Raw genomic sequence first — 16,776 nt, 5'->3', positions numbered from 1 at the left:
GAGCGTGCCGGGCCCTGGCTGCCGGCGCTTTATAAGGCCCGACCGGCCCTGGGCTTGGGGCCAGCCCCTTGTCTCCGAGCTAAATTTAGGCCTCGCCTCGGCCCGGAGGGGGCTGGAAATCTTCTCCGGTGAGGCGGCCCCGCTGACAGTCCGACACACGCAGGCCCGGGCTGAGCTCATGGCCCGGCATTCCAGGCCGATAAGTCCAGCCTGGGGCCTCCGCAGCGACAGGCCGGGGCAACCTGTCCCCTCACCACTTGGACCCCCGTGCCTGCCCAGGACCTTGTGTGTGTGGTGTCTCTGTGTCCCTGCCTCCCCCATCAGCCTGGGGTGGGGGGTGCTCTCTAGGGACTGTGCCTCCCCCATCAGACTGCAAGCTTCCCGAGGATAGGGTTTTCTGCTTCCTGTTCCCTCTCCCTCAAACTTCCAGTACTTGGGAAGAGGGGATGTGGGTGGTGGGCAGTCAGGTCAGCAGGGGCCCAAGGTCCTGGCTCTGGGGAGAGCAGGAGATGCGAGGTCAGAAGGTGGGGCAGGTGGAAACCCTCCACCTGTTGGACCCTGTGTGAGAGACTCCTTCCCTCAGGACAGATAATGTTTACAGCCATCTCTTAGGGAGGCCTGAGATAGCCCGGGGGGGGCGGCGGGGGGGCTAGAATGTGCAGCTGTCCCCCCGCCCGCTCCCATGGGGACCCAGATTCTGTGCTTGCCCTCTCCCCACTCTCAGAACATTTTGGGGCCCCAAGAGGAGGAAGCTGGTGGCCCTTGACCGGGGTGGGGGTTGGGCCAGGACTGGGGGGGGCGCAGATAATTTGATAAGTGTCCTTAAAAGTCTAGAAGGTTATGTCATTGGGAACTGTCTGCTTGAGCTCCAGCTCCGTGCAGATGCTCGGGGCCATGGGGGGCAGGATTTCAGGGAGAGGTAAAGGAGAATTCTGCAAGATGCCATTCTAGCTCTGATTTCTGGAGTGCCTCCTGCCTGTGAACTTTCTAGCACGGCCCCACTTGATCCCCACGCAGCTGGGCTTGGGGAAAGAGCTGTTGTTCCCATTTTACAGGCGGGAAAGTGGAGCCTCACAGAGAGGGCGGGGCTTGCATGTGGGTAAGTGGCAGAGCTGGGATTCAGTCCCAGGGGCCTCTGATTCAGAGCCCTCCAGGAGGGGCTCCTGGGTGGCTCAGTTCAGGTCAACATCCCAGGGTCCTGGGAAGCAGCCCCACATCAGGCTCCCTATTCAGACTTGGGGGGGGGGTAGTCTGCTTCTCCCTCTGCCCCTCCCCTGCTCCCTGCTTATTCTTTCCCTCTCTAATAAACAAATAAAATTAAACAAACAAACAAAAAAACAATCCAGGATGCCTGGGTGGCTCAGTTGGTTAAGCACTGTCATCAGCTCAGGTCATGATCCCAGGGTCCTGGGATTGAGTCCCTGCTCAGTGCCTGCTGAGCGGGGAGCCTGCTTCTCCCTCTGTCTCTGCCTGCCACTCTGCCTGCTGTGCTCTCTCTCTCTTTGACAAATAAATAAATAAAAATCTTTTTTTTTATGTAAATAAAAATCTTATATATAAAAAAAAAAACCCTCCGGGAGGCTGGGGTGACCTGACCATACAGATATGGAGACTGACTGGCCCGGAAGCCCCTCTCTGGCCACCCACGGCTCAGCAGTGCCAAGACTGACATCATGGGGGGGGGGCAAGGGGTGAAACAGGGGAGGCTATTCTGGGCTGTGGGCGCTGCCCAGGCTACAGTGTGGGGTTTCTGCTCTTCTCTCCAAATCCTGCCCTTCCTGCCCAGACCTGCTCTGATTCCTCCTCCTCCAGGAAGGCCTCTGTGATTGCTGCAGCCACACAGAGGTCAGATTGGCGCTTCCCCTGGTGCAGGGGTCCCCTCTTTCCCCATTAGATTGGGGGCTCCTGAAGGTGGGGGCTGTTCTTTTCTTGGGTTCCCACAGAGCACCATCCTTGGGGGGGCTCCCTGTAGGGGTAATCACTGGTCCTGGTGGTCTGTGGGTGGGGGCAGTGTGGAGCTGGGAGCTGGGGGTTGGCTAGAGCAAGACGGGGTCTGCATCCTAGTGAATGTCCCTGCTGGGTCCGTGTCACCCATCCTGGCCGAGGGGTTCCAATGGGGCTGCCAGGAAGTGACCAGCACAAGGCAAGATGGAAAGAGGGTAGGGGCGGGGGTGGGGGGCCCAGAGGCCTCCCGCCCGCCAGGGAAACAGGAGCCAGTGGCTAAATGCAGACACACTGTCATGGTGCTGAGGGCCTGAGTCACTGCTCCTGGACGTCAGATCCCGTTACCCACCCCCGCCCACCGTTCCTCCTCCCCTTCCCCCTGTCCCTGAGACATGGCCCATAAATGTCCTGGATCGCCTGACTTGTGTGGCCAGGAGGGACCTCAGAAGGCCATCGAGGCCATGCCCCTGTCTCTGGGCATGCTCACCCTCCAGATCACGGGGATAGAAGGAACTTCCGAGATGATCCAGTGCCTTGAATCCTAAACCTGCCGGGGCATCCCGGTCACCTGGAGAAACTTAAACGCACACAGACTCTTCCCTCCGCACACCAAGATTCTGACTTGGGCTCTTGGGAAGGGACCAGGTATCTGTTCCCATCAGCTCCGCACGCAGCTGCACAGCTGGCCCATAGGCCAGTGTTTGGAAACTGCTCATCGCTCAGCAGATGTTTGCTGAACACCTGCTATGTGGGGGGCGGGGGCTGTTCTAGGCTCTGGGGAAGTCATGATTAATGAGGAATGTGTCCATGACTCTCCGGCTCTCCTAATGGAACAGAAGAGGACACAAAGGCTCTGAGTGGTGGAGGACCCTGTGGTGACAGAGTGACAGGGTGACAGAGCTGTTCTAGCATCAAGCTTGCTCTTACCCTCCACGGCTGCTGGGGCTGGATGCAGGAAAATGGCTTTGGGGGGGGGGGGACTCTGCTACTCTCTCCCCAGCTTCCTGGTGTTCCCAGGGCGGGAAGGTGAGGGTGTGGACAGGCAGCACCTGCCGGGCGGCTGAGGCCGGCTGTGGGATCATAGCCTACGGCTGCCCGGAGCCAGAGGCTGGGGTTTGGGATGTCAACAGGGCAGACAGTTATCCTGTTACTGTAGCAGTCGCCAGGTTGGGGCCCACAAGGCGACAGTGGGCCCAGCCCCTGCGGAGCAGCAAGCCCTGCCCACCTCCCCCCCCATAGGTGCATGGGCTCCTGTTTGGGATGGACTTGGCCAGGCATCCAGGGGCAGCTGGTGGCTCAGGGTCCCAGGATTTTGGCAAGTCACCGAAGGGTCATCAAGATTTTCAGAAAGGAGCTTTGTCTGGGGGAGGGAGAGAGGGCAGTTATCCCAAATCTTTCCAAAAGTGACATCAGACTCAAACCCTCTGCTTTGTGCCCAAACCCCTGTCCTGACTGATGAAAGCCACAGGGGCTGGAGGAGCCCGAGGGAGGGGGAAAGCCAGACAGTCTAGGTCTGGGTTCAGCCTCTGCTGTGTGACTTCAGAGAAGTCACTACACCTCCCTGATCCTCTGTCATCTGCCAAATGGTGATGCTGCCCTTGACTCACAAGGATGCTGGAGGATGAACTGTGTTGCAGACCTAGAGGGCCTGGCATGTGGCTGGCACATAATCTGTGCTTGCTCCCTCCCCCTCATGCCCTCACCCCTACCCTCTGCTGGGGCAGGACCGTCTGGTGCATCTACTGAAAAGCACTGTGGTTTGAGAGGTCCTTCCCTGAGGCTAGAGGGGCTGGACCTGGGGATCAAGTTCAAGTTCCTCCCCAGGCCTCAGAGGCCTGCGGTGCCCCACATTACCGCACTGCTCCCGCTTGTCGGTTTCCTCCCCACCCCTGAGCAAGGTGGGCAGCGGAGCCGTGTGCAGGCTTTGGAGTCCTGCAAACCTGGCTGGGAATTCTGGCTCTGCCCCTTGGGTCTCTGTGACCTTGGACAAGCAGCATCACCCCTCAGACTCCGATGTCTTTAACAAGGGATCTAGTTCCTCCCACCTTGCTGGGTTTCGGTGAACACGCACCCATTCGGGGGAGGGCTGAGCACAGTGGCTGGCATACAGCAAGGGTGCAGTAGTAAGGGGTCCCTCGCCTTTGCCCAAGGTCTTCCTCCAGCTCCGTCGGCTTTCTTCCCTCTCCTTTCTCTGCTTCCTCAAACCCTTTCCGTGTCCAGCTCTGAGGATCCAGCCCCCGCAGAGGACCCCCCACTGTGCTGCTGGGTGCAGGAGCTTCTCTACCCCCTCCATGTCCCCCAGCCAGCAGCGGGGAGCCCCCTGGTCAAGCGCCATCCTCTGCCTGGCTCTCCTGGGTCCTAGGGAGTTCCAGCTCCTGGTCCCCCGTGGCTATTCTGGCCTGTGTGGCTCAACCGGCCTGGGCAGTTCTGGGTGGTTTGTCAAGGACATTCTTAATGGCCAGGGTCAACCCCGGCAGGGCAGGGAGGGGGGGGGGCACCCAGGGTGTGGATTGGTGGAGCACAGACCTGTCCAGGTGCACCTGGGCTGCAGGCAAAGGAGTCTCTGTTAGAGGAGGGCCGGCTGGGGCCACAGCAGGGCCGACGGACAGAGGTGAGGGGCTGCTGGGTGTGGAGTGGGGGCCCGGACTTGGGTGGAACCTGCCAGGGCCAGGGCAGGCTAGGCACGAGCAGGAGTTTTGGCGGGAGGGAGCCAGCACCTCTTTACAACCATCACGGGCTGTCCTTCTGGGCCTGCCATTTCCCTGCCTCTGTGGCCTGAGCAGGAGAGAGGGGCCTCGGGAACGGGCATGGGGAGTCAGAGCAGTCCATGGGGACCCCACGGTGCGAGTGACTGCTGGGCAAGGAGATCTCTGCGCAGGGGAGGCAGGATAGGAGCGATGTCAACAGCAGGGGGAAGGGAGTTCTGAGGCTTGGGGTCCTGCCGTGACCAATCTGCTCCTGGACACGGAGGACACTGGAACCCTGGCCCCACCCCTGTACCCTCACACACATATGTGCACCCTCGGCGACCCTCCCTCAGTGATGAGGACACATCAGACCTATGTCCCCTCCTGATAGCTTCACACACACGTGCAAGCGAACGTGTGCACAGGAAAACACCTCGGTTCCTTTTTATCTGGGAGGTGCCAGGTGGCCGGGTACCAACAGTCTGTCTGTCCGTCTGCTCAGGGACCCAATGGAAGAGCTGGTGGGGCTACGTGAGGGCTCCTCGGGGAGCCCCGTGAGCCTTCGGGAGCTGTGGGGCCCGTGTCCCCGTGTCCGCCGAGGCATTCGAGGTGAGAGCGAGGTCCCCTTCCTCTGCCTATCGAAGACTCCTCACGGCATCACCCCTTCCTGGACCCCACCTCCCCCACCCACCTTGAAACCCAAGAGCTGCCCTGCCTTCACCTGCCCGCAGTCTCCGGGTGGCAGGGAGGGAAGGGACCTGTCTGCCTGTCCCTCTGCCTGTGGGTCTCGATGTCTGTTCTCTGCCTTCGGGGAAAGCAGCCCCAAAACCTGATGGCCATGCTAGGGGCCTTGCTCTGCGCCCAGTGGGTGCTGCCTGGCCTGACCCCAGCATGGCCTGTAGGATAGGCCCACAGGTTTGGAGACAAGGCGGGCTCCTGCTAGATTCTTGCGTTCTCTGATCTGTGCCCTGTGGAGACCCTGGAGAAAGCTGTAGCTCTCAGCACACCCTCCCCAGCCCCAGCCAGCTCCGGCAATCTTCCACGAGCATCCAGCGTGGGGTGGGGTGGGGGAGGGTGCACAGGTCAACGGTTCGCTAGTGGGGCGCATAGGCCTGGCACCCACCATGCTGCTGCCTTCCCTTGCCATAATTCTTGCTTTGCCCCTCATGCGCAGAGCCCCTTCTGAGCCACCCTGGACTTGACCCCATGACCCAGCCCCATGCTGCCCCTGCACTCCCTGCCCTGGGCCCCAGCAGGCCTCCAGGGAAGGGGCTGTCCATGCCCCACCTCAGGCCCTGGGCTATGACCCAGTGCCCCTGCCGCAGGTGGCCTGGAGTGGCTGAAGCAGAAGGTGTTCCGCGTGGGGGAGGACTGGTATTTCCTGATGACCCTCGGGGTGCTCATGGCCCTGATCAGCTACACCATGAACTTCGCTATCGGGCGCGTGGTGCGAGGTAACCCCTCCCGGGCACACACACCTGCTCTGGACACAGGCTTCCACACACGCTCTCAGGATGCCAGATGGGCTGTCAGGTGCATCGTGGGTGGAGGAGGGCTTGAGGTAGGGAGGAGGCCTGGGTCTGGTCCAGGCTTTGCTCTTGACTTGCTGTGTGACCCTGGGTAGGTTCCTGCCCCTCTCTGGGCCTCCGTGTCCTCATCTGCACAATGAGCAAGAAAGACCTGAATGTTCCCAAGAGCCCTTCTTCCCCTGAGCTCTATGCCCACCTCTTCCAGCTGTCCGTGCTCCTTCTCCTCCTCCCTCCCTCCTTGGTCTCCGCTCGGTAACACCCGGGGAGGGCACTTGCTTGGACCACCAGACATAGAACTCTCTTTCCCTGTGCTCCAGCGGGCTCTCTGCACCCTGAGCTCTCCCAGGAACAGGGGGGCACAGGCAGGAAGGTTCTAACACCCCCAGTAGACTTGGTCAGGTGCCATCCTGAGAACCTGCTACGCCTCAAACATTGGACATCATCTGAGTGCTTTCTCGCAATGACCCCATGAAGGAGCTCCCATTCCTAGCCCATTTGAATGGAGGCTCACCGAGGTTAAGTCACTTGCCCAAGGGCATTCAGTGGGTAGTGGCAACACTGGGATGCGGATCCAGGGTCTTAGTCCTGTCTCCGTTTGGTCATCTGCCGCTCACTGGGCGGCCTCCCCTCTACGAGCCTCCCTTTCCGGGTTAGTGGACACCTGAGGGCTGCAGAGCCTGCGATGGCTTCCTGACTCCCGGGTGTCCCCAGCACACAAGTGGTTATACCGGGAAATTGGGGACAGCCACCTGCTCCGGTACCTCTCCTGGACCGTGTACCCTGTGGCCCTGGTCTCCTTCTCCTCTGGCTTCTCCCAGAGCATCACGCCCTTCTCTGGAGGTGAGCCGTATGCCTGTGTGCCTGGGACCGGAGCCCGTTCATACCCCTCTGGGCATCTGATGGGGGGAGGCGGGAAGCAGGGACCCCATTTCACAGCCAGCGAAGCTAGGCTCAGAAGCTTTGTGTCGCTTGCACCAAAGCAACACCGTGAGAAGGTCAGATCTTGACTCTGGGGTCACTGCTGGCTCTGCTTCCTTTCTGAGGGCCCTTCTGGCCGGAGACTGGGAGCCCTGGTGGCAGCCTCCCCGGGGAGGAGCTGAGGGAGGCGCACAGCTCCCCCAGGCCTCTCAGCTCTGCCTCCAGCTCCAGACCAGCGCTGGGGACCTCTGGGGGTGCATCCAGGGGTGGCCTGAGATTCTATCCTGGGTGCCCCCCGTTTTCGCCGTAGCTGTCTGCCAGGCTCAGCTGGAATGACACGGACAGCTCCCGGCCCCTCTCTGACCCTCAGCTTCCTAGTCTACACATGAGTTCACAGATCTTAACTCAGGGTTTTGGAGGACCTGACGAGATTATGATGTGAAACATTTTGGGCAGGGTGAGGAGTTCAGAGTGTAATCTAGAGACCATCCCTGTCTTGCCCCGTGTCCATCCCCTGCCAAGGTTCTGGAATCCCGGAGCTGAAGACTATCCTGTCCGGCGTCGTGCTGGAGGACTACCTGGACATCAAGAACTTCGGGGCCAAGGTGGCAGGCCTCACCTGCACCCTGGCCGCCGGCAGCACCATCTTCCTGGGCAAAGTGGTACGGGCAGGCGTGAGAGCACACCCCACCCCCGCCTTTCCCCCTTTGCACTTAGGCCAATGCCTGCTTTTAGGGGTTCTGGCCTGGGGAGGAGGCAGGCCAGGTCCCCAGAGTGTGACCAAAGAGCTGGGGAGACAGAGGACGAGGGTGTGGCTGTGCAGTTCTGGATGAGGCTCTCGGCCCCCCAGCCCCGGGCCCCAGGGGAGGGGAGTAAGGCGAGCCCTGTGCCCGGTGCCCACACCTCTCCCGCAGGGCCCCTTCGTGCACCTGTCTGTGATGATCGCTGCCTACCTGGGCCGGGTGCACACCAAGGCCATTGGGGAGTCTGAGGTAAGGGGGTCAGGGACGGCCCCCCTTGGAGGAATGAGAGGGATGGGAGGGGTGGGGGCTGACTCTGAGCCCTGGACTCGGGATCCCCCCAGAACAAGAGCAAACAGAACGAGATGTTGGTTGTGGCAGCAGCAGTGGGAGTGGCCACGGTGTTCGCAGCACCCTTCAGTGGTGAGACTGTGCCCCTCCCTTGCACCCTGGGGCACCCCACACCCCTCCTGCAGACCACCCCGCTCACTCCTGTCCGGCTGAGGGCCTTGGAGGAGGGGTGGGCTGACACAGGTCTCGGTTCCTACTGCAGTCCTTTGAGGACACAGCCGCCCCAGGGTGGGGTGGAGGGGGCTGTCGAGACGCCTCAGGGTCACATCAGACAGACTTGGGCTGGAGATCCAGCTCCCCTGTGTGACCTGGGCCAGTGGGTTCCGTTCTCTGAGCCTCGGGGATGCTCTCGCCTTGCCACAGGGCCGTTGTAGGGATGGAGATGCCCTCCCTGGGCTCCTGCCTGGCCTCTCTCACTTCAGCTGCAGGGAGAGCAGGATGGGAGGGGTCAGGGCGCCCGGGTGGATGGAGGCGGGGCTCTGCCCTTAGCTCAGCACCACCTTCAGGGGTCCTGTTCAGCATCGAGGTCATGTCTTCCCACTTCTCTGTCTGGGATTACTGGAGGGGCTTCTTTGCGGCCACCTGCGGAGCCTTCACGTTCCGCCTCCTGTCCGTCTTCAACAGCGAGCAGGGTGAGTCCCCGTGAGACCGCTGGACCCCAGCCCTGGCTCCCTCCCCTTCCCTCCTCCTCCCATCTTTTCTCCCTCTCTCCTCTCCTTGCTGACCTGTATTGGGCGTGAAGGATGGGAGCCCCCCCGCCGCCCCCGAGAGTACAGGGGTGCAAAGCTGAGCAAGGAGGCAAGGGCTGGTTGTTGGGGCCTTGAATGCCAGGAAAGGGTATTCAGGGGCAGGACTGAGCACCACCTCCAAACTGCTGTTTGTCAAGTCTGGGAGCTGGGTTCGGCTGGGGTCGGGGTGTGGTCCCTGATCTTTCCCTCCTGCCCCAGAGACCATCACCTCCCTCTACAAGACCAGTTTCAGGGTGGATGTCCCGTTTGACCTGCCGGAGATCTTCTTTTTTGTGGCGCTGGGGTGAGTGAGCGCCTCGGGTCCCTCGAGAGCCCAGCGGGGGGCCTCACCCAGGCCTGAGCCGCTGCCCTTGTTTCTGGGGCAGAGCTCTGGCCTCGCCTTCCCTCCCCAGGGCCATCTGTGGCATCGTGAGCTGCGCGTACCTCTTCTGTCAGCGAACATTCCTTGGTTTTGTCAAGACCAACCGGGTTATCTCCAAACTGCTGGCCACGAGGTAGGCTCTGGACAGGAACTAGGGAGGACTTTGAGGGAGGACAGCCCTCCTCCCTTCCTCAGCCTCCTGAGCCCACAGCTCCCTTTTATAGAGAGCCCCACTCTCTGACGGCACTGTCATCCTCCTACGGAGCCCCTCCAAACCTCCCTAGCCCACATGTCACTCACGGAGCCCTTATTGCCTCCTAGCACCCCTCTCCAGGTCCCCACAGTCACCGCTCCACACCCGTGCCCCCAGCTTGCTGGGCTTCCAACCTTCCAAGTGCTCCCCTCTCCTCCTGAGTCCTCACCCTATCACTGAGCTTGGCCCCCGCACAAGCCCTCCTTTCCCACAGAGCCAGAAGCCCTAACTGAGCCCCTCTCCTCCCCAGACCTCGTTTGGCCCCTGGCATTGGCATCTGCCCCAGGCCGGCCATGCATGGCCTGCCCTGGCCTGGGGGAGCTCTGTCCCCAACTCCCCTATCAGCCCTGGTTTCCTCCCCTGGAGGGGGTCTGGACCGTGTCCCCCATTCCTCCGGTTTCGGCCTCAGTCCCGGCCCTCAGGGGGGGACTCTTGCTCTTGCCCGGCTCCCTCTCCGTGGGGTGGGGGAAGAGGAGGACCAGCACCCGAGCTCACCCCCCACCCCTCACCCCACAGCAAGCCTCTGTATTCTGCTCTGGCGGCCTTGGTTCTCGCCTCCATCACTTACCCCCCTGGCGTGGGCCGCTTCCTGGCTTCTCGGGTAAGGGGCGCTGAGCTGGCGGGGTGGGAGTGGGGAACCCCCATCCCTCACCCACATTGTGCCTGTCATTTCACTTAATCCCCATGACACCTGTAAGGGGAAGCCTGCGGGTCATCCTCGAGTTCTAGCTGAGGACACTGGCGCTCTGGGAGGTCAGAGCCCATCCCAAGGTGGGAGGATCTGAGGCAGGGTCAGGGGGAGGCGGAGGCAGGAACCGCTGCCCAGTCCCCTCCTGCAGAGTTCCGACCTGTCCCCCGTGCCAGCTGTCCATGAAGCAGCATCTGGACTCACTGTTCGACAACCACTCGTGGGCGCTGATGACCCGGAACTCATCCCCACCCTGGCCCAAGGAGCTCGACCCCCAGAACCTGTGGTTTGAGTGGTACCACCCGCGGTTCACCATCTTTGGGACCCTCGCCTTCTTTCTGGTTATGAAGGTGGGTGCCGCGGGCCCCCCCATCGGGGTCATGCACAGAGTGGAGACTGGCCTTGGATGGGATGCGGAGCGAGGCCTCCCGCTGGGTGTAGCACAGCGCCCGGGCCTTCCACCCAGACCGTCTGATCTCTCTCTCGCCCACTGTGTGACCCCAGTCCACGTGGTTTCAGTTCTGAGCCTCAGTTTCCTCATCTTTAAAATGGGGTAGTAGTTGTGTGTCTACCTCCAAGGGAAGGTTGAGCAGGAAGAAAGGAAAGCCCTTGGCACAATGCCAGGCACATAGTAGGCTCTTCGTCAGGGTGGGTGTCCTTCCCTTGGTCGGTGTCCTCCTAACACCAGACGCTGGCAATGGCCGTGTGCCTGGGCCGCCTCCTGCTGTCTGGGAAGCACCCAGGTCCCCTGCCCATTCTCGTCCCCTTGCCTCTAACCTCCGCCCCTCCGGGTCCCCCCACCCACAGTTCTGGATGCTGATTCTGGCCACCACCATCCCCATCCCTGCTGGGTACTTCATGCCCATATTCATCTTCGGTGAGTCTGGGGTTCCCAGGCTCCGAGAGTTTCCTGGTTATTGGGGCAGGGCCGTGGCTCCCGGCTCTCTCCCTCCCTCCTCAGATGGCACTGACGTTGGTCCCCAGGAACGGAAGGCTGTGGGGGTCGCGTCAGACTGCCTCCTCTGCCTCCCCCTCTCTCTGGCCAGGAGCTGGCATCGGTCGCCTCATAGGGGAGGCCCTCGCTCTTGCCTTCCCCGAGGGCATCGTGGCCGGAGGGGTCACCAACCCCATCATGCCTGGGGGGTACGCCCTGGCAGGTGAGTGGGCTGGGTCCCCACGGGGTGGGCAGACCTTGGAGGCGCTGGGCTGGACCCGGAGGATCAGGGCATGGAGAGCCCCTCCCTGAGTGCCGTCCCCGGAGCCACTGTTACTCTCTCTAGCTCCCGTCTTGTCCCTGATACCCCATCCTGTCCCTTACATGCTCCCGCTCCCCAAGCCCAGGCACCGGGGTGCTTCCAGCAGTGGCCAGCATGTGGCCTCTGCGTGACAGTGGCCCCTGTGGCCTGAACCACCCCGCCCTGGCTCTGCCCCCTGCAGGGGCTGCGGCCTTCTCGGGGGCTGTGACCCACACCATCTCCACGGCGCTGCTGGCCTTCGAGCTGACTGGCCAGATAGTGCACGCGCTGCCTGTGTTGATGGCCGTGCTGGCGGCCAACGCCATCGCCCAGAGCTGCCAACCCTCCTTCTATGACGGCACCATCATTGTCAAGAAGCTGCCATACCTTCCGTGGATCCGAGGACGAAAAATCAGGTGAGAGGTACCTACGTTAGGCTGGCTGATGGGGGTGATCAGCCTGGGTGGGCTGGGGTAAAGCCTCCTCCCCATATAAAACCCTCCCTGCGGCTGACCTTGGGTGTGGGTGGTGTGGAAGGGGCTGATACACAGCCGTCTTGTCTCTACTCTCTTCTGCTCCCTGCATGACCTTGGGCAAGTGCTTGGCCTCCAGGGCCTCCGTGTCTCCTTAGGCATCAGTCTGTCTGCACGACAGGACTGATGCTGCCCATTTGCTGGAAACTGGGGCTCAGAGAGGCGCCGTGCCTTGCTCCCCATCACACAGAGACTCAGCACCAGATCTGGGAGGTCCCCTCCTCTCTCCCACTCCTGCCCTGCTGTCCTCACTGCGACGCTGGGACTGGAATCAGGCTTTGGAATCTCCCTTGGCCAGACAGGACCAGAGCAGCTTCTGTTCCCAGAGAAGCAGGACTAAGAGGCTCTAAGAGTCTTGGGTCCAAGACCCAGATCTGAACATGTGTAAACTGTCACCTTGGTCCAGACCTCAGTTTCTCCATCTGTAAAATGGGGGAGGATACTCCAGTGATTTTCAAGCTTTAAAACTTTTTTTTTTTCCTTTTTGCCATAAAACTTTTCTTCCGATGAAATTCTCCAGGGAAGACTTCTGAGTAAAAGACACCAAAGTGGAGCCAGTGTGGGGGGCAGGGGATAGGGGTTCAGGGGCTGGGAATCCAGAGTCAGGCTATAGGTGAGCTGTCCCTAAGTTCCTCCCCACCTTGGGGTTCTAGGAGCTGCTCATCCTAGAAATCTCTCAGCGCCTGCCCACACCCCAGAACCAGCTCCCCCCAGGTACCTCTGCCTCGTCCTGGGGTCTGGAGATCCCCTCACTCCAGGACCTGAGGGGAGCACCCTTCTGCTTCCAGCTCTCACCGTGTGATCGTGGAACACTTCATGAACTGTGCCATCACCACGCTGGCCAAGGACGCACCGCTGGAAGAAGTGGCCAGGGTCGTGACCTCCACAGACCTGGCCAAGTATTTCCTGGTAGAGAGCACAGGTGCCCAGCAGGAAGGGGGGAGCATGGGTGCAGAGGGGACATTCCCTCTACCTTTACCTTCGGCCTTCGAGGGTTGGGCCCAGGAAAGGGGAAACAGGGCATTGGACCTGTCAGTCACCTGACTCTGAATCTTGTCGCTGCAACCGTGTGACCCTGGGCAGGTCACTTCATTTCTCTGAGCCTCAGTTTCCTCACTGATAAAGTGGAGACAACGACCTCCCTAACTTGGGGTGGTTGACATGCTTAAATGAGATGAGAGGAGGCTTGTAAGGCACTCCATGGGTAGTTTTAGAAATTCTAGAAGCCAGGCCTGGTGTGCTTGGGAGTGGGGGTAAATGACGGCAACATTACAAGGTGTCAGAAGACTCCTTATATCTCAGTCTCCCCTTCAAGCATTCCCCAGCTAACTCACCTCTCCTAAAACCCTGTTGCCATGAGAAAAGTATCCTTTTAAAGAAAAATGAATGGGTGACCTTGTGAAAAGACACACAAGCTGAATCTTGGGGAAGGATCTAGCTACAGCATCATTTCCTGCTGGGACACAAGTACAATAAAAGTAGGAAAGATTGCGGGGGTAGGGGAGAGCGGGAGGCAGCCCTGTCCACTCAGGGGCACCCGTCAGCACACATATGCAAACGAGACAAGGTACACACTTGGCAAGCATAGTACAGCTGGATTTTGATTCCTACTCAACCTTTGGGCAGGTATCTTGTTCAGTTATCAACCTGCACAACCGTATGGTTACCACCATACCCACCCTTAGAGGCCATAAAGCCATTTGTTGAACAGCAGAACCATGGGCAAACCCCCTATCAACTGCAGTTTCCCCACCTGGAAAATAGGGACCAACATGGAGTTGTCGGAGGTTCTCAACCCTCATGCCAGGCCCTCTCCCCACTCAGATTGGGATATCTCTAACATGATCCCACAGAATACACCAAATATGTCATTTGGAAATACTTACATATGGATGACTCCTCCAAGAGGCTCCACCTCCTGGAACAAAGACAAATTGGCCTCCAAGACAAAGACCACTTCTACCCTCAGAGCCACAGGAAGTGAAGAGCTCCCAACCAGCCCAGGCCCAGGCTGCTGAACCCTGCTGCTCACCCGAGAAATAGCTTTAATTGTTGCTGTCTAAAAGGGAGAGCATTTCCGTATCTAGTTGTAAAGTTTTGATTTTACTTGACAAGAAGGAAGAATGCCAGGCTCCCCTCTCAAAACCCAACACCTGCCAACTCCAGTGGCAGCTTGGAGGGAGGCGTGCCAAGCCCTCAGCCCACGGCAGAACCTCCCAGCATGGTGGCCTTCTGGGTTCACACTTGCACTGGGCTGAGCCCGATGTGGAACTTGCTGAGGGACATGAGGGGCAAAGCCCAGATCTGACCCATAGACATCTTTATGCCCATGTCCCAGAGCTGCTCCTGCCTCGAGACCCTGCCACGGGGGGGATCAGAGTGGGCAGCTTTCCCCAGCTGCCTTCCATTACCAACCTCCACATCAGCAGTCAGTGACCTTGGGCAAGATAAATAAGCTCTCTGTGCCTCCTAGCCTCAGTTTCCTCTTGTATAAAATCGGTGGTCATAGCTCCCGACCCACTGGCTGCCGTAGTTTCCTGAGAGACGTGAGAACACCCAGTAAATGCCATGTGGCTCACTCCCTCTCCACTCGTGCAGAGTCTCAGATACTGGTGGGCACTGTGGGAAGGGAGAACTTGGTGCAGGCACTCCGGGCTGAGCCTCCTTCCTGGACTCCAGGGCACCCGGTAAGTACTCCTTGCGGGGTGGGTGGTGTCGGGATGGGGAGTGGTCAGCAGGGAAGTGAGTGGGGCGCCTCGGGGAAAGGGGGTTTGAGAGGGACAGCCTGGAGGCGGCGGAGGCTGCCCCAGCCCTCCATGAGCCTTCCCCCATCGCTGGCAGTGTCTTCGGGACCTCCTGGCTGGGGGCTGTCCCATAGAGCCCGTGACCCTGCAGCTGTCTCCGGAGACCTCCCTGCACCAGGTAATGGGGAGGGTTCGGCATGCAGGCAGACAAGGACCGTGGGATAGAGGGGAAGCTCCAGCTTTTTTGGCACCTTGTGGTCAAGGCTCTCTGCTCCTCCTGGGTCGCCTTCTTCATCTGTAGAATGAGCATAGTAGTCCTTGTTCTCTCTGTCCCTCATTTCTAGGGTTCTTGAGATAATGCATGGACCAGGGAAGAGGGAGAGCTTGGGGGAGCAGAAGGCTCTGGGTGGAGAGAGACCGACCGTAGTTAAAAATATGTCTTTGCATCGAGGCACACATGGGTCTCAATTTCAGGTCCACCACATTCTCTCTATGTGATCTTGGGCAAATTAATTTCTCTGAATCCTGATCCCTTCCCACCCTGCAAAACAGGGGCTTTGGCACATGGGGTCAGAGAGAGGCAGAAGCAAGTTGGGGACATGGAGGTGGCCTCAGCCCCTCTGTGCTGCGGGATCATACGAGATCATGCTTAATAGACTTGGCCTTCCCATTGGTCCCTTGTGTGGACTCTGGAGACCTCTGGTGGTCATAGTGGACGTTGCAGGCCCTAATGTCCCGCCCACTGTTACTGCGCCCCATCCCTTTCCCAGGCTCTGAGAGACGGGTGGGCACCCCTGGGACAGAGCTCTGGCCAGAGCCTCCACCTCAGCTCACAGCCCCCAGGCTAGGGAGAGATTGAAGTCAGAGCGATGGGCTGAGCACCATCTATCTTCCGATGTTTACTAACAACCCCTCTCCTCTAGGCACACAACCTCTTTGAGCTGTTGAAACTTCAGTCCCTGCCTGTGACATCTCTGGGCAGAGCTGTGGGCTCTGTGTCTTGGGTGGAGGTACGAGGGTCCCAGGGGCAGAGCAAGGCAGAGGAGCCACGCTTGAGCAGGGTGGGGGTGGGGGCACCAGTATCTTCCCATCCGAATTTAGAGGGGCCTCACTGGATTCTGATGAGCCCCACTTTTTGGCCCAGAGAACCTGGCCACTGTTTTGTGGCCAGGAGCCAGCCCTGCCATTCTCTGGGTCTAAATGATCCCATCTGTATAATGGGGAGGAACTGGCTTTAACATTTACCCGCTCCCCCCACATCAACCCTTAGGGCAGCCAGCCAATCCCAGAATCCCCACTCTCAGCCTCCTCTACACCCTCTCTCCCCCAAACCCCTCTTTCTCTGTTCTAGTTGAAGAAAGCGATTTCCAGCCTGACAAACCCATCAGCTCCAAAGTGAGCCAGCCTGGCAAGACCCTGGGCCAAGACCCTGCCTCTCTTCCACCGTCACAACACAGCCCTCCAGCCCAGCTCATCTCCTCGGTGAAGCAGGCGGCTCTAACCTAGTACTGAGCAGGGCCCCACACCCACCGTGTTCCTTCCTGGGCGACACAAGCGCTGCATACCGTAAAGGACAAATCCCACCCTGGATTCAGCAGGATTAGAGACCACAGAAAACCCGTGGACAGTGGGTGCTCATTGAAAATTCACCAAATTCACACGGAAGATGTTGGTGTAGGGCTATCGGCAAGGGCAGGCACAGATGCCCTCTGGGAGTTGTAGGACTCCCAACCAGAGGCTCCTGAGAAAAATAAAGCTGGTTCCCTGAGCTGTAGACCCTCTCTCAGCTCCAAGGGTGTGGACAGCTCAGTGCTGGCCCTGAGTGAGGTCTTGGCGCCCCCCGGTGGCCATGTGGGCATTGCAAGCCTGGGTCCCTGGCCTCCCACTGCTCCTCCTGCACCCCCTTCCTGGCAGGGAGATAGGGTAGGTGAGCAGGTCCCCCATCAGGTCTTATGAAGCTTGTTCTCAGGTATAAGGAGGACCCTGTGGCCCAGTTATCTTCACCCCACCACCAGCTTCCTTGTTCGCTGAGCCAGGGCTGATA

General features: G+C 59.8%; 1 protein-coding gene across 1 annotated transcript; it reads left to right on the top strand.

Moving 5' to 3' along the window:
- Positions 1–5,140: 5,140 nt before the first annotated feature.
- LOC308341787 (chloride channel protein ClC-Ka-like) lies at positions 5,141–16,504 on the top strand (the record flags this gene model as incomplete). The annotated part of the gene is made up of 19 exons (XM_080801796.1): positions 5,141–5,240; positions 5,957–6,085; positions 6,872–7,122; positions 7,561–7,740; positions 7,993–8,070; positions 8,163–8,241; positions 8,676–8,801; positions 9,117–9,201; positions 9,311–9,412; positions 10,049–10,133; positions 10,397–10,570; positions 11,028–11,097; positions 11,267–11,377; positions 11,658–11,871; positions 12,777–12,910; positions 14,587–14,675; positions 14,830–14,910; positions 15,656–15,742; positions 16,084–16,504. The coding sequence occupies 19 exons, from the start codon at positions 5,141–5,143 to the stop codon at positions 16,129–16,131; spliced, it is 2,223 nt and encodes a 740-aa protein (XP_080657922.1). The 3' UTR covers positions 16,132–16,504.
- Positions 16,505–16,776: the final 272 nt, after the last annotated feature.

The sequence above is a fragment of the Martes martes genome (genome assembly GCF_963455335.1).
Source record: "Martes martes genome assembly, chromosome: 4".
NCBI lineage: Eukaryota > Metazoa > Chordata > Mammalia > Carnivora > Mustelidae > Martes > Martes martes.
This window is presented reverse-complemented; position numbering and strand designations above follow the sequence as displayed.